Source organism: Pteropus vampyrus, unplaced genomic scaffold (assembly GCF_000151845.1).
Source record: "Pteropus vampyrus isolate Shadow unplaced genomic scaffold, Pvam_2.0 Scaffold98, whole genome shotgun sequence".
NCBI lineage: Eukaryota > Metazoa > Chordata > Mammalia > Chiroptera > Pteropodidae > Pteropus > Pteropus vampyrus.
Genome location: NW_011888879.1, coordinates 5,080,585 through 5,098,647, shown reverse-complemented (window position 1 = coordinate 5,098,647; position 18,063 = coordinate 5,080,585). Strand labels below are relative to the sequence as shown.

General features: G+C 41.4%; 1 protein-coding gene and 1 pseudogene across 1 annotated transcript in view; both read left to right on the top strand.

Annotated features, from left to right (window-relative positions):
* Positions 1-17,793, top strand: part of CUNH1orf21 (chromosome unknown C1orf21 homolog) — a 125,559-nt gene extending 107,766 nt beyond the window's left edge. The window contains exon 5 of the mRNA XM_011364547.1: positions 16,986-17,793. Within this exon, the coding sequence (XP_011362849.1) occupies positions 16,986-17,024 (39 nt within the window). The 3' untranslated portion in view covers positions 17,025-17,793. The remainder of the gene's footprint in view (positions 1-16,985) is intronic.
* Positions 6,218-6,336, top strand: LOC111742670 (annotated as a pseudogene).
* Positions 17,794-18,063: the final 270 nt, after the last annotated feature.

Below are 18,063 nucleotides of genomic sequence, written 5' to 3'. Positions count from 1 at the left end.
TGAAATTCTACCTGTTTTTACTCAAAACTGAAATTCGTTGTTCCCATCGGACACTTGGATTTCCCTTTTTTTTTTTTTTTTTTTTGCATCCAGAGTGTAGATCATGACGTGTTTCGCACAACAAAAGCAAAGCTTCTAACTTGATCATTTACTAGATGGGAACTTCCCTGGACACAGGAGATTCATAGATTCAGCATAAACAGTCTTCCTACTATTGAAAACATTTATGTTCTAAGAGCTATTGCTTAATCTGTGACATGCACCCAGTTACAGATTTCTAGAGGAATTTTCTCTCCTCTCAGAACCAAACTTTTCTGCTTCTCTAAAGTTCATCCTTCTGAATATTGTGAATATTCTATCCTATATATCACTTAAACATTGATCCTTCAAAACTTAAAATGTTCCTTCTTAATATATGTGTTTGGCTTAATGTTATCTTCACCACAGTTTATATAACCAAAATTAGAAGTTGGAGTCTTACAAATTATTTTCCTGATTTTTTACCATTGCTAAACATTTCTTTGGTCCGAGCTATCACAAGGACAACTGTAAACGTAACTCGGATCTATTCTTTAGGTTTTATAGGGTTGATTTACAAAATGATTAAACTCAAGAGTGTCCTGCTGAAAATTGGAGTCATTCTCAGAGGCCTCGAGTTTTGAGATTTAATCTCTCTCAGAAATGTCCAGGAATTCCTTTTTTCTTCCTTAAAATGATATGAAGCAAAATTGACTGAACTCGGGGAGATTTAAACCCACCCTTCCTTGATTGATCTATTGTATTTATTCAATGCCTATACAGCATGGTTTGAATTTACCTTTCAACTCTTCTCCTAATATCAAAAGAAATTTCTGCTCTGTCTTTTTCAAGATAGATATAGAAAATAAAACAAAAATTTCTTAAAAATAGATATAAAAGTATTATTAGTATAAAGAAACTAGGACTTTTAGATGGTTAAATATTTGTAGTGAAACTTGATTTAGACTACCCGACCTTAATTCAGAGACTGTCACGGGGCTGAACTAGCTACAGCTAACCTTTGCATCACAGATGGACCAGCAGAAAAGCAAGAAGCAAAAATGCTTTTAAATTTTTTTTTATTTAGTACTTACTGAGTACCAGACCTTATACTAGTGGCTCAGGATAGAAAAATCAATAGGCAATATGGGATACAAATTAAGTAGGAAACAGCTCCTTTGTCTGAGGTGTTCGATTTTAAAAGTGGATTTCTTTAAAAATGTAATTATTTTACCAATGGAGGAGTCCATCCTTCCTTCGTCACCTCCTGCCCGCCGTTGTCACTGTGAGACAGGTCCTCCTGCATCGAACGTAGGTGGAAGGCGGGGACACTGAGCTGCCTCTGAAGGTGAACTAGGGAGAGCTTTGATCAGATCAATGAGAGTTCAAAAGAGCTTGGCAACTCCTGTTTGATTTACTTTTGCTTTTCCTCTTGGGGAGTAAAAATCCTGCGAAACAGTGAGAGCGTCTCACTTATTTTTACCTCATCGTGTTTCACTCTGGGAACTCACCACTATTCCATTGGAATCTACCATTGTTGTGCCTGACCATTCACAGGCTCATGAACCTTATTTGAAGCGGTGACATTTAACTAATTTTGCAGCTTAAAGAAAATGACAATTTATTGCAGAGTGAGATAATGATTTAAACTCTGTTTTCAGAGGAGAAAGAAGATATCTAGATTACTAAAACTTGGCCCCATGGAGGAGTTTCTGAATATGGTACCAAATGCAGATCACATCTGATTTTAAGATATGCTTTCTGCTGTACACTCGACCTTACTTGTAAGAAACAGAAAAAGTAAATACATTTTTTAATTATCTGTGATATTAGTATCTTTCTAGGCAAAAACAGGGATTTATATATTGCTTTATGGGGATAAGAACAGCTGACTACCAAGGAGTCGTTCGCCCTCTTATAAAAACAACTCTGAATATTAAATAAAGAATATCTCAGTTCAACGTCATTTACATTTGGTTAGTTTTCCTCCTTCAAGACTTAAGCTTCGTTGGGCCATGGGCATCTTTTTTGGAATCTTGAAAAGTTATAGACTCTCCCTATAAAAATGCACATGATATCATATACACAGAATTCTTGAGCAAAATGTCAGGGTTTTATAATTCCCTGAAGCCTGTCCTTGGGTCCCAGGCAAAGAACTTGAGGATTTCTTTAAGATGTATCCCATTAATGTGTTTCTCCTCAGCTCTATGGCCCAACTAACTGACCCATGAGCCTCTCCAGCAACCTTATTTATATATATCTCTCTGACTTTAAAGATTGAGAGACCGAAGGGAGAGAAGTCCATTCTCCCTCCTTTGTTACTTCCCTTTCTTCTTCTCCCCGAAAAAGCTCATAGCGCTTTACCCCAAGCATGAGCCATCAGCTCGCCTACTGTATCATCTCCCATATTCCTGTATGATTTTGAGACTTCGCCTCTGTCGATTGGAATTATTCAATGTGACGTTTTGAGGAAATGTCTGAGAAAGAGCAGTGTGTGGATTTGAATCAGCTGGTTTTAAAAGATGGTTGATTATCTGTAGACCTCTACATCTATTGAAAAATCATTTACACTTAGAAAATGTTTGGGTTCCTGAAGTGGCCTGAGTCCCTTGGCCCCAGAACTAACCTAGTTGATGAGAGAGATCACGGTAGGTCCGCGGTTACAAATTTATTTCAAGGGCTTCTTCTCTTAATATTATGTCAGACCATCTGAACCACGTTATGAATCAGGATGTCATAGATCAGAAGGTGTTTGCTTTTCATCTGGTGAAGAGAGTGCCTTGCGTGTGATTATGAACTATGATGTTTGGTTCTGTATATAAACTATGCCTGTAGTAGACAGTTTAACCTCAGAGCTGCTGTAGAATAAAATATAATGTTTGGCAGATGCAGCCACTGGTAGGTTTTACGTTCTGGTGTGTTTAAAGGCCTCTTCGATGCATGCTAGTGATTAAAAAACATGGGACTGTTGTATCTAATCCTAAAGAATGTCGCACGGCATAACGAATGTGTGCAGAGGAAGTCTTAGCATGTCCCTCCCCCCCAGTTTATCACTTTCGGTAACAACCGAGGTCTTCAACACTGGTGGAGAGATGCCCTTGCTGACATGTATGTGTATTTTGGAAGTGGGCTCGGCTGCCAGAATCATCTCATTAAACAATTTCTTGCTTCGTGGTAAACATAGTGCAGTCTTGCTTTTGCTAATAACCAAACCCTTCCTGGGTCTCCCTTCCCATCATCCCCCTGCCTTGCCTACTCTCTCTCTCCTGCGTATTCCTTTTCTCATCTGTCAACTGAATGAAAGCTGTAATTATAAGGGTAAGAATGTGACAGGGTCCTGTTTTGTTTTTCTCCCTACTGCATAGCTTTATGCAGTGACTTCTAATAGTCGCAGTGGTGACACTGGTGTAGGGACCACGGGTAAAGCATGCACACACTCAGCTTTAAGGGTCTTAGTGTTGCCATGTAGCTAATCATAACAGGTGATACAGCCAAGGCGACAAGCCTAAAGGAAGTGCAACACACTCAGTCTCTGCTCACTTTCTTTTTTCTGAAGGGCTTGATTTTCAGAGCATTCGAGAAGTTCTATCAGTCTGGCTCTTTAGGGAACAGCAGAGAAGAGTTCAGGTTCCAGAACAATGTTGTATACACATGCCATATAAGAACCATTTTTATGAGTGAAGTGTGGCCGACAGTGCTCTGAACTCCATAGCGACGTGTGTGGCATCATCAGTGAATGCTGTTATTTTGCCATGGGTGCAAATACTTGAGCGAGGGAAGGCCACCCAAGGTACCACCCAGAGCAGAGAGGCGCTGATGTCGATGTGTGTCATTCCCTTGATTTGTGTCTTTCAGCTTCTCCTTCCCATCCTCTTCTTGGGCTTTCCTTTTCCCTTCTTCTCCGTGGCCCTTGTGTTTGGCAGCCATGAGCATTGTTTTAGTCCTACAGAGATCGCTGGGGAATAGAGAGGGTGGCAACCTCCCTAATGGTTGCTTTTTTATTTAAAAATCCCTAAAAGGACTTGAAGCATTAAACAGGCAGCTTCCTAAGGATAAGAATTGGGTCCCATTTGTCTTTTTGTCCCCAGAACCTGACACAGGGCTGGGACAGGTAGTTTCTTAATAAACTAGTTGAATGAATGAATGAATGAATGAATGAATGGTACAAATAAGACCACTGGGCTTAGCAGGAGCAAAAGCACACAGAGGAAGGACATGTGGTCGAGCAGATTCCTGGAGTAGAGGGCTCAGCCTGATAGGAGGTAAAAAGCTCCTGGTAAAAAGCGGCAGAGCGGGTACACAGCCGAGAAATCGACTGAGTGAGTCAAGGAGAGAGAGTCCGCATGGAACTGGGCCAAAGCCAAGGGCCAGATCCAGTAGTTGCTGTGTGACCCCAGACTAATTGATTAACCTTTCTGGTCCTCAGTTCCCTCACCAAAAAAAAGTTGCGGATACTAAGTAATACTAAGTTGTCTGGGATAGTAAAGAAAATTCACTGGAGAGCCTCTAGCAGTGTTTGGTATGTTATACATGCTCTGTACTTGGTAGCTTTTATTTTGCTTGAAGTTGCCTGTATCCATATCATCGAGGCCATTTATAGGGATTTGGGAGAATTAGAAGGGGAAGTAAAGACTGAAACCGAAAATGCAAAACTTATCAGCTTGAGTCTTGCGTGAGCAAGTGCCTTCCCAATGTACAGATGTCTCCTTGTAAGTAGAATATTAGAATAGGATACTTTCCAGTGCATTGACCCACCTCTCTCTTGTGTGGTATAAACATGCTAAGGAATTAGATTTGGGTGAACATTTATAGAGCCATTAAATAACCTGTACTAGCTTTTGAGCTGTGATTACAGAATGTGTCAGTGAGTCGGTCTATGAGCCGGGTACAGCTGAATCCCTACATATTTTTTCCTGTTTGGAGGGTTCATTCTTTTTCAATTCTTTGGGTTTTTCAAATCCTGCTTTACACATATTCACTAATAACAGCCTCAAAATGCTTGTAACTACAAAAACAGCAAAAAGTTAGGAAAAGGACTCCCCCTAAAATCATTAAAATGGTAAGACTGACTTCTTTGATTCATTTAACAAGCTTAACTGAAATGTGTCCTCTGAACCAAGAAACAAGGAATTAGGATAATAAGAAATTAGGAAATTGGGTCCTTGCCTTTTGAGAGCTTCTAATGTAGAAGCATAACATTTTGACTTGTGAGGAACTTTGAAGGGTATCTTGTCCAATTTACTCCCCAATTTTTTATCGAGATAATTAGTTGTTCTGTTTGCTTTACCCCCAACTTTTTAAATTCCCCCTAAACAGACCCTCTGTAGCAAAGAATGAAACACGCCCATTTCTGTCAGTTGGGAAGGGATTATGAAGCATATTATGTTCCGTACATTCCTTTAAGAATTTATTCTGCGATATCTTGTGGTTTGTGGGACACTTACTCCTCCCTTTGAAATTCTGTTGCGTAGAGACATATGCTGCTCCATCCCTAGAGAAAGCACTCTTGGAGCACACACTTCTAGACTGCTCTCACTTCAATCCTATTTTGCTAAATAGATTCAAAAGCGGGTACCAAAGTCCTTTAAACTTGTATTCTCAAAATTTGGTGGTTTGAAGATGTTTAATCATATTCTGCCTCCCTTTTGAAAATAGACACGGGAGCCAGATGAGTATCGTGGGTCACTATCCACCTTATTAATGAACCTCGTAATTCCCAAAGGCAGAGCTTCCAATAGATTAGTTTGGAATATATTCGCAACAGCTAAAACGTCAAAAAGATCTGTAGCCAGAATATATAAAGGGGTCTTATTAATGCTAACCAATAAAAACCATCAATGAAACATATGAGTCTATATCATTGAAATTCTCTTATATGTATACAAAAAAGTTTACTGAAGCATTCTGAGTTCAATAGCAAAAATAAAAGAAAAAGAAAAACACTGCAAGCAGCCTAAGTGTCTGTCGCTAGAGAAATGAAAATAAATACAACCCTCTATTTTCCTACAGTACAATATTATGAGGCAGTTAAAAGAAATGAACCAGGCATATGTATAGCCACAATTATAGCTCTCAAATCATATTATTAAATGAATAGAGGAATATGCAGAGTGATAAAGATTGTTTGTGACAATACAAATTTAAAAACACAAAAATAGCATACATTGTTTATAGATAGACATTCAATAAATATTTATTAAGCTACAGCCATGCCACCCTGAACAAGCCCGATCCTGTCTGATTTCAGAAGCTAAGCAGAGTCGGGCCTGGTTAGTACTTGGATGGGAGACCACCTAGGAAGACCAGGTGCTATAGGCATAAAAAAATAAAAAATAAGGGATTGTTAACTGACAAGGTCCTTGCAATCTGTGAGGTCAACCAAGGGTTGCTTTGCCTAAAATAAACATATATATTTGTTAAGTACCAGGTATATCAGGCACTGATATATAGACACCACACACACACACACACACACACATAAATATATACACACACTAGTATGGTATGTTTTTACATGCTATGTTTATAAGTGGTATCTGTTATATATTAAACATTCATACACACATATCATTTTTTTGATATAGTACGAATATGATATGAATATTAAAGTATCAGAAATATGCTAGAGGACACATACCAAACCCATGACCGCCGTCACGCCTGGGGATGGGGGCGGAGGACTGCGATGGTAGTTTCATTTCTCAGAGGGGAGGGTGGTGGCTAGAAGTAAATGTTACAAAATATTACTAGTTCTTATGTCTGAGTCATGAAAATATGGTGTTTATTACGATCTTTATACTTTCCTGTCACTTTTAAATTTCTCGAAATTAAAAGAGGTCTATGAAAACAGGAATATGTTTATGACAAAATGTCAAGTGGAAAAAAAGCAGATCACACAGTGGTCACTGGCCTTGCTCACCCCTTCCACCGCTTCCCAGTGCGTGCAGCTCGGTGGATGAAAACATTCAGGAAGCACCAGTCTACGGGCACCGAGCCACGCTCCAGCTCACCCGAAACACTCCTCTTTCAGATTTCATTTGAAATCATTCCTGTTTTTAAGAGCTCTGATAGTCATGGCCACAGATGCAGTGGGCCCCCATCAATTGCTATTCTTATTGGCCAGTTGGCCAAATGTGTGACCAACCTTAATTAATCAGAGCTTCATAACCCATTTGGCTAAATCATCTCCACAAAGTAGTCGGTTCTGTTTGTCCCAGCCTCTCATGTATCCTCTGGGCTCTCCTCAGTTGTCATCCTCCCCAAGTGCTCATGCCCAGGAAATGTGTTCGGTTCATCAGGCCAGTAGAAAACTCAGGATGCATAATGAACTGGCTAGTTCATTGTTCTCTAGGCTCAATGGGCAGGGACCTCCTCTCAATGGCTACAGTTCTCTTCCTGGCCAGATGCACTGCTTCCTATTCTGAAAGCAAAGAGAAAAGTTAAAGGAAGTGAGACACTGTGATCCAGCTAGCGATGTCACCCCTCCGTGTGGGAAGGAAAGAAACCAGCTTTTCACACTCTCTCCTCTCTGGCCTGCTGGCCTGTGGAGCAGTAAGACAAACCAGGTGGGAAACTAGCCACCCTCCCCTTTCTCTCCACCTGTGACTGGGTGTGTCAGTCACCATCTGTAAGGTATCAGGAGTGAGGGGGCAAGAGATGGGGAGGGCCTGCCAGGTTTTCTAATCCAGCTAGGAAACCAATTCTCATCTGACTCCTTCTGACTATAAGGAAAGGAGGTAGGTGCTTAGTCTCCTCAAACTTCCAACCATGTTCAATATAAATTCTAGAATGTAAACAGTTAGTTCAAAATGAAGAGCTCTAAAGGGTTTGTCTGGAAGGCACGTCTTTTTGTCAAGAGGCGTACGGATTGAAATCCCACACTTGCTAAAGGCATTGTCCTAAAGGAAGTGGACCTTAGAGGGGACCCATGAGGCTTCATATCTCAGAAGAAGTGAATCCTAGAGGAGATCAAGGAGGCTCCAGGCTACCAAGTGGGTCCTGGCTTGGGGGTAAAAAAGTGGTATTTAAATATAAACTTTTACACCTGAGAATAGACTAATTAAGACATCCCTTTGAATTAAGCCCATCAAACATCCTAGAAATCTTCCACAAATAATTCTACAAAAAATTTATGGTATATCTGTCACCATTATAAGGAATTTGTTACAACAAGGAGAATTTTTATAAGATAACATTAAGTGAAAAAGGCAAAATTAAAAAAAAAAATTGTGTCTATCATAGGATCGAAACTATAGTAAAATGGCATTTATATGGACAGAGATTTAAATGAAACTTGAACCCTCTCTGATTATTAGGAAGATGGAGTCGTAGGAAAATTTTTTAATTTAATTTTGATTTTGATCGATGGTTTTCTTGTTTGTAAAATGGTAAGCATTTTATAAAATGACATTTTGGAGAGGAACTCTGGTCCCATCCCAAAAGAAATGTCTCTCGAGATGGAAATTATCTCTGCCGTTTGAGCTCTTAGTAAAGAGGGCCAGAGCCTTCTCAGTGTTCACCTCGGAACCACTGACAGTAATTCTGTTCTGCAACAGGCATGTGACAGTCCATGGGCCAAATCTAGCCCACCGGACAAGAATTGATTTTTGCATGTTTAAATGGTTGGGAAAAACAAAAACCAGAATAATATTTTCTGACCATGTCAAAATTTATGTGAAATTCCCAAATTCAGTGTCCACAGTAAAGCCTTTATTGGAACATAGCCATGCCTCGTTTTTTTTTTCCCTACCAATCCCCCCCCACCCCGCGCCGGCCACTTTTGACTATGGCTGCCCTCCATGCTTACCAATGGCAGAGCTGAGTTGCAGCAGAGACTGTATGGAATACAAAGCCCAAAATATGTACTGTTTGGCCTTGGCAAAGAAAGTTGCCAACCCCTGCTCTAGTTCATCAGTTGAAGATGGCCTGGAGATGGGAATGTCCCAGGTTCTTTGTCCTTGCTTTTCTTTATCCTCATGGGGAAGGAGCATCTCTGAAGTCATCTGAGTGCCAAGGTCAGATAAATCTTGAGATATATGTGCCTTACGGCTTCGAAAATCTCCTCCTTCTGTCAGTGGAATGAGGATTTGAATATGATAAACACTCCGTGGAAGGGTGTTAAAGCTGTTTAGTTAATACTTATTCTCTCTTGGAAATGAAAAGCCCAGTATACCAGGATTGTTGTTACTGCTGTAGTTATCGTGGTGATCATTCCTATATGTGGTCAAAGAAACAGTCAGAGGCTGTCACACTCCTCCGCTTATTACAAAGGAGACCTCTTTCCAACCGAAATAATAACGTGTGAGTCTAATTAAAATAAAGCTCATTAGAAACAGGGCCATTAATGCCGCGATTGATTTTTCTAATGAAGTAAGCCAGGGTAGGGGACTTTCACAGTACAGCTAATTATTTTTGCTTTTCTTCAGCATTTCCTCAAAACAGTTGTTATAAATTATTGTTGGGCTGTAAACGAAAATGTGGCTGAAATGCTCCCTGATTGGAGAGGCTCTGACAGGCCCAGCCTTGAGGAGAGGTAGAGAGTGGCTGCTTCTGGCCCACAGCCCTGCAGGAGGAGAATCAACAGCAGCCCTGGGGTGTCCTTCATTCCACTTTTCCACCCTTTTCCCACCTCCTCCTCATCATGTTCATTCTGGATTCTAGCTCCTCGTCCACACACGCTCAAGCGATGGAATGTGGCTCTCTTGCCCTGTATTCCTGGTTCGGGGACAGAGCTGAAATGTCCAGATTCCCATAGAAACTTGGATCTTGGAGGTTGCCTCTGGATGGTGACACATGGAGGAAAAGCTTCGAGGGAAAGGTGTTAGGTGGGCAGAGAAGGGAGATGGCCCATTAAATTTCTGCACCAAAATACAGGCGAGGCGATTGTGTTTCATTAGTGAAGACACTCTTCGGTGCTTAGGAAGCCAGTCAGTCCCACCGTGCGGCATAAAAGACGATCAGACTGAGACTCAGGAAGCCTATAATCAGGACGAGAGAAGAGAAAGATGAACATGGAAAGGAAGCAGACAGGAGATAGGAGAATCAAAATAACGTGCGGGCCAGAAACTAATAGCCATTCCCAGCATCATCCAGAAAGATAAAGAGGAGGAGGAGGAATTCTCTTCAGTCACTCAACAAACAAAAGCCTGCTTTATGATGAGTAGAACGGCTCACACTTCCAGAGAGAAATAAGCCTCGTTTAAACAAAGTCCTATAATGAAACTTTATTACAAAAATGCCTCTTTGCTTCCTCTGAACACGAGAATCTTGACTGGAGTGTTTCGTTCTCTGGCCCCATCGCAGTACGTACCTCTGAGGTTCTCTAACGCAGAATTTTGTGACGACAGCAAAATAAGAGCGTAAGATGCCTGACTGAATATTATGGAAAGAGAATTAGACGTGGTTCCTATGTGGTTTGCAGAGATAGTATTTATAGAAACAAAAATGATGACTAATGGACAGTGTGATGCTATTGTTAATTTTTGTCCCCTCTCCTTGCAGTCCTGCTGGACCTCTCGTAAGTTCCAGGCTATGCCCAAGTCTCTGCTGAGACATTTGCTCAAAACTTACTCTTCATTGGTTGTATTGTTAGAGAGGACTGCCGTTTCCAGCATGATCTGTAAAATATTGACAATTTACTTCACTTAGGAAAGGCTCAGGATACTTTCTATATAACCTCATTCAACAGGCTCCATCCTTACACACACACACACACACAGAGCACTGCCTCTTTTCAAACACCTGAGAATTAATTCATAATCGTTGTGATATGAACCGCACAAGGATTCCGTGAGCTATCAAAAAGACATTTTGGCTGAAACTACTATAAAACGTGGTGGTAGGATGGAAGGACCACTGAGAGAGGAAGAGACTGATTCACCCGAGAACACCTGGGGGAAATTTCACTTAAAGATACGGTGTAGGCACAAGATGGTGAAGCTGCAGGAGCCCTGTGGAGTAGACTGGGAGGGGAAGCGAGAGCAGAGAATTGTATGAAGTCACAGTGTCGCGCGGGAAGGACCTGCCTGTTTGAGACACAGCGGGTGACTGGTCCTGTTGGTTTTCTTTGTTTGGTAGCAGAGAGTGCAAGAGCCATAAATTAGTCACCTTTTTTTTCGATGGGGGGAAGGGGACGGATATTTGATTTTTTTCATGCCTAATAAAAATGCCGCAGTGAAAATATTTGTACATATAGTTTTAACAACTTAACGGAGGTATAATTTACATATCATAAAATTTACTCATGTGACATGTACAATTCAATGAATTTCAGTAAATTTACCAAATGCCACCACCATCACCACAGTCCAGATCTAGAATATTTCTATCACCTCAATAAGATCCCTCCTGCCTGCTTATATTCAATCCCCATTCCCACCTCAAAGAACCAATGCATATATATTTTTTAAATATATTTATTGGGGGTTGATCTTTGGTACTGATTTCTGTGATTGCTGTAATGAAAGGTATAAACATTTTATGACTCACAGTAAATATTATCAAATTACTTTTCAAAGAAGCCACATCATTTTACACTGAGGCCAGCAATATGAGAGTCATATTTCATTGTGTACTCTCAAGAACTGGGTGTGGCTATTTTCAAATTCTCATTATTTTAATTCGTATCTTTGATTACTGAAGCAGATCGTTTTTTCTATGTGTATGTTTACTGGCTTGCTTTTGTTCTGAGTGAGTTTCCACTTTGTTCTTCCTTCTTATTGAAATCCCCTCACCATTCTTTTTTTATTGGGATGAGCTTCTCATATAACTTTTATCATTTGTACATTGTATGCTATAGGTGTTTTTCCCGTTATGAGATTAGGCTTTTTATTTCGTCGTATTATTTTTTGACGTGCAAAGGTCCATTTTTACGTCATCGGATGTGCTCATCTTTGTCATCATTTTCCTGTGATCTTTTTCTATTCCTTTGAGGCTAAGAGCTATCCCTCTCTCCAGAGCTTTGACAGAAGTTCAGAAGTTCAGTTTTACGTTCAGTTGTGTTATTGCTAAAATTTAGCACATTGATTCTTTTGGAATCTGTTGTTTCTCTTATCCTCTTTGTCAGATACTTAATCCTCACATATCTTAGGCTGTACTTCTCAGATATCTTATTCTGTACTTCTCAGATATCTTATTCTGTGTTAGTGTTTTGTTTTTGGTGGGTCCATTAAAAAAAAAATACATGGGAAGACTGACACACATGCAGAGGAGAGAGATCTAGATGGAAATCACATTATTTGCAGGTAATGGACCAAGGGATGCCGTCAGTCTGGGAAGATCCATCCTCTGGTTCCAAAAACCCAGTCTAAGCCGTTCTGTGGGAGGAAAGCAGGGTTTGGGCCCTGCTGTTGAATAGTTTCATGGTTCCCTGCCGAGAATGTGGGAGATGGAGGCCCGGCCTACATTAGACACAAGATCAGAGAGGAAAACTCTAGGTCCCCTTCCGACTCCAAAATGTCAAAAATCTAGATATTTCACATCCTTTCATTTACTCAACAAATATTTATTGAGCATCTAACACATCGCCATCACTGGTCTAAGTCCTGGAGATGCAGTAGTACAGAAACGTTTCTATTCAAGGAGAAGATGGCCTAAAGAAATGAATTAATGAATTAATAATGTCAGATAATAATGAGTAATATAAATAAAATTGAAGCAGAGTAAGAAGTGCTCCTGGATATAGAGTGTTCAGGAAAGACCATGAGGTGACATTGAAGTAGAGATCTAGAAAATGAGAAGTAATGGATGGATGAGGGCTGGGGGCAGGAAGAGCCAGCCAGGAAGGAGGAAGACAGGCAGGCACCCAGGAGACACTGAGGTGCCCAGCTTGTTTGAGGAACTGAGTGTAATTGATCCAGCAATGGGCCCAATTTCTCGCCTGAGTGGTTTATTTACTATTGGATCTATTGATCTCATTTTTCAATATCATCATAAGAGCTTTAATTTAGTAAGTACCTACCATGTGCCAAGCTTTGCTAAACACCTTAGGTATTACTTCTGTTTCCCACAACACTGCAAGTTAGGTCTTACTGTTCCCATTTTAAAGATGGGGAAACTGAGACTCGGTGCTTCTTCTCAGTAGCTTTCATCTAGTTCTCATCTACTTCCTCGGGAAACTACTCAGTTCACTGCTGATTGTTGCATGCTTGAGGGTTACACGTTAGGCTGAATGCACACACGTCTACAAAAATATACTGAGGACTCGTACGATAAAATCGCACGTGAAACTGGACAGACAGACAGCCCTAAACTATTTGTCTACTTAAACTTAAGGGGAGAAAGTACTGTAGGCACTTTACAAGAAAAGTTTCTTCATTTGAGGTTACTCTTTGAGCTGCTCTTTTCACTTGCAGAATGTACAATTAGCATAACGTCTTTTCCTTCTCTCCTCCTTAATATCCCTAATTCTTAGCCTAGACATTTCAAGGAACAGAAGATTTTACCCTAGAATCTTAGAAATGTATGTTCTGAGTTGACATAAACTTCTTTAAGTTGCCAAGAAAATAATACAGACAGCTGAAGAGGACATGGAAACTGCAGTAAGCAAAAGTCCCTTGCAGTTTTTTGTGTCTGCACCAAAACGCCCCTGTGGTCCTTCCAGCATCATTGGGCGTTTCCGGTCCTCCAACTTGTGGGGTCCTCATAGGCGTTTGCTCTCTGTAACTTTTAGTGTGTCCTTTACACAAGAGTCGAATTGTGTCCAACAGTCCTTATTTTCACCAGTGCAAAGCGTCTTTGCAAAGACTTCCATATTGTAGTCCTTTTAAGGGGAAAGTGTGTGTGTCAGCTAAGAGAGTTGTGTAACGCCCAAACCCAGCTCGCTCCTACTTCCCACCATCCGACAGCTGACGGTTTTAAGGTTCTCTTTTTTGCACAGTTCTTTAAAAATTTAAATGAGACATGAAGTCGTGTTATAGAAGGAAGCTCCCTGCCCTGCCAGGTAGAGCCAGTTTGCAGGTGGGATCCCCAGGTGATGCTGAGATGGGGCCGCCCTGGGGTTCCCCTTTCTTAAAATGACACCAGCCATTAGGGAGCTCGTACTGTCGATGTTTTTAATTTCCAGGTTTTTTGTTCGTAAAATATTTTGTTCTCAGAGCTGCTGACAGGTGATAATAACACAAAGAAGACCGATTCGAATTTGAATTAGGTACCAACTCAATACAGTCATGACAAACAAGGCAGGGACCACCTGGTCTCAGGCTTCTCTGAGGGGCCACCCGTCACCAGGCACCACTCCCTCCTTGCAAGACTGGTGTGAATACTGATGAAATAATGTCTGCAAAGCCAAGAATGCAGTTTTCCTTCTCTTTCTCATAATAATTTTAGTAATTTCAGAAGAGCGAATGCTTGGGAAATTAAAGTTGCAGTCTTGAGTTTAAACAGAGGGTTCGCTTGTCCCTCAAAAGGGGGTGCTCTCTTACCGGTAACGGTGAACCTGGAGGGTCTGAAATGTACCTTCTGCTGCAGAACTCTATAACTCCTGTACAGGGCTGGAGACACTGCTTTATCAATCAGTACAGTAGTTCACAGGCATGTCTGTCTGTCTGTCTGTCTATCGCATCCAAGTCTTCCTTATGGGTGAGGTGCTCTCTGAACCCCACATTGGTCAGCTGGCCCTTTGCTTTGATATGGGGCCTCATTTAGATTAAGGAAGGGAAAGGACTTAGATACCTGCCATAGAAGCTTTATTCGAATATATGAAGTTCTGTCCTGTCTTGGGTACAAGGCTCAGGTGGGAAGGAGGGCCCCCTGACACCTGTCAGATCATAATTTACGACCGCAGTCCTCATTCACCTGACAACCACAAGGAAGGAGGTCCCTATTCCTCTGCCAGGGGACTGAACTAACACGGGGTTTAATAGTAATAGTAGTAATAATAGCAGCCACAAATATTTACTGACTACCTGCCAGACACCATAGTTTTCCCATTTAATCCTGATCACAACTCTATGAGACAGAGGCCATTATTAACCCTAGGAAACCAAAGCCCAGTAATTTGCTCAATGTTACACAACCGTGTGCATCCATATATACACTAGAAATGTCCGCTTTCCTTTTCTAATAAAACCTCCATGAAAACTCATGAGCCCTGCCTCACCCTTCCAGCTAAATGTCGAGCATCCATTTGCAGGTCTGCTCCTGAGTCACATGAGTTGAGGATATGTGGACAGCATCACCTGATATGTTTCAAGCATCATATTGACATGTTTGATATGTGTCCAGTTTCCCATATTAGAACATAAGGCCCAACAGTCAGGGCCCATGACATTCTCTCTAACTCTCCAACACATGGCCCAGTGAGTGTCTCCTGAGTGGTCTGAGCCAAGGCTAGTGATGGCATCTGCTTGGACGGTGGTGCCAGGGAGGCTGTTAGCCAGGGATGATTGCTGAGTGCATACCTCTCTTCTCAGGAAGACTGGTTACCCAGTTTCTCTGCCCAGGAGACACTTTATGCAGCAAGTAGAACAAGTCTAGAGATGACACTGGGCTCAGATGCTCTGCACGTAGCAGGGCCGAGGGTTGGCAAACATGGTGGAAGAAGCCACAACATGCCAATAAGTGGATCGTCTTCAGAGAGAACAGACAGTCTGGGACCATTCAGCATGGGAAGAGGCGACCCCTGAAGACTTCAGTGCGTGATAGTGTTTTTTTATTAATCAAACCATATGCATACATGTGGGCACACATGTACAACATGTATAAATGATGTGCCAGGCACTATTGAATCACTTTACTACTATTAACTCATTTAATTTTCTGCAACCATATGACGTAGGTACTGTTGTTATCTTCATTTTACAAATGGGAAAACTGAGACGCAGAAGGGTGACTTCATCAAGGCCCCCAAGCTAGTAAGTCACAGAGCCAGGATTACTCCAGCTTAACTATTAGGGGAATGTGAGATAGTTCCACACACGGATATGGTGACAAAGAAACCGCGCATTTGAGAAATCGTTTTATGCAAAATTATCATATTCTTCAAGTTTTAGATGCTTTTAGGAATAAGTTCCAATTATTTAGATAATTCTGTTTTTAAAGGACTATTCCTCCGCCCCCCACCCCGTAAAAAAATTGAAATACATAGTGTGTATGTAGAAAGAAAAAGGTCAAAGGAAGCAAATAGTATTTACAAAACCCTTATCTATGCCATTGTGATGCAGGCAGGTATTTTGTTCCTGTGCTATCTGTGAGGGATTACAGACCAAGAAGCCCTGTGTGCTTTGACCAAGGCAACCCAGCCAGGTCAGACGTGGAGGTGACCTCCCAGCCCTAACCCCGCCTTCATGCAGTATATATCCTACTGGAGAGAAGACGAGATCTGTTCAAACGCAGGGATTGTGTAGAGTTCGTAAGCCTTCAAGTAACCTGTTTTGTTAGCGAACGAATCGAAAGCATTTTCACCTTTCTTGTGCATCCCACACATACCAAACGTGTCCTAAGATATGTTATATCCAATGAATGTTTGTTTGTTTGTTTGTTTTCATCCTATTTTAATTTAGAGTGGATTAAAACTAGGATACCCTGGATTATACCACCCCCCTGTGTAAAGTTGTAAATCCTGGGCATGGAGATGTGGCTGTAGAAGGGGAACAGCCTGAAGCTGAAAGTGACTCGTTCACCGTTCATTTCAGTTTCTCCTGTTCATGAGAAATCGGTCTCCTGAATGGACCGTCCATATGGTAATTTCTCAGTGAAAGGCTGAGTCTCGTCTGTGCCTAGGATAAGTTCTTACCAATCTAAAGTAAAGTGGGGCTTGGTCAAATGTCCAGGCCTTGAAGTGTCTACAGTTTATCAATCAGCCAACACATATTGATAACTTATCCACCTTTACCAGTGCCCAAGAGTCACTGGTAAAGCCTGAGTTCTGGTCAAAGAGACGGACTGAGAGAAAACTAAGTGTGAGCGACTGTCTCAGGCTCCGCTTTAAACTTCTCATTCACGTGTTGTTCTTTTCTTTTCCCCTCAAGGGTCGAGATTACTGTTCGGAAGAAGAGGATATCACATAGCACCGATTCTACCGCGCAGACCAGGAGCTACTACTGTGTAAATAGGTTGCACCCCAGTTGAAATCTTTGCAAAGGTCGGTCCTCTTCAAAGAACAGCACTATAGCGAAAGAAGATCGTTCCATATCGTATGCCCCATTAAATTACAGTGTTTCTTAATGAACTTGCAAAGGAATATTGCTAAAAACAAACAACAACAACAAAAAAAAACTGTTCTCGAACTTTCTTTGTTGCTGCTAGTTAAAACTTGTTGCAACTTTTCACTTCTCTCGTGTCCAGGTATGCAGCAAAATTCTGCAATTTCACCTTAAAGATACTGTTGGTTTTCCAGAGGCTCTCCAACCTATTTTCTATAAGATGAGGTAGTGGTGAACTCAGATATCAAACTTCTGTTCTAGACTGGTTCTGCTTCTAAGCGTCTCCTCCCCTCTCTCCTTCCTCCCTGTCTCTCCCGAGCGGTCCAGAGCCTTGCTTCTCACTGGCAATGCTGCGCTTTGGAGATGGGATGGTTGCTATGGCAAGCCTTGTTTCTCGGCTAAGAAGAAGTAGAGAAGCCATTATCGATTAAAAGCATGTGGTGTGACATGACTCCTGGAAGTGACACGGGAGCAAGCAGCCAGTTGTTTCATTTACTAGGTATCTTAATCAAGGATTGAGCTCGCAACATTGGCTTTGCTCAGATGCAGACGGAAGTGTGATCACAATCATTTCGAATCCCTCTTCCCCACTTTTTTTTTTCTAAGAAAATAAACATTTTACTGTTTTTATGGATCTTTGTCTTCTCCCATTCATCCAGTTCGGTGTTCTACGGTGATCCTGGGCGGGGAAGATGAGCCCTCCTTTGCAATGACACCGATAATTAACTTAGTGGCTCCCTACCCTCCCGTTAATAATCTACGAGCATTGGCTGGGCCGTAAGTGGTCAGAAGAGATGAGGGGACATCCCACGACTTTTTAGGAGGGCCTGAAACCACCCTGTTTTCTTTCGTTTTGTTAGCAAACCACCCATCCTACTTCCTAACTCTCTCCCTTCAGAGATGC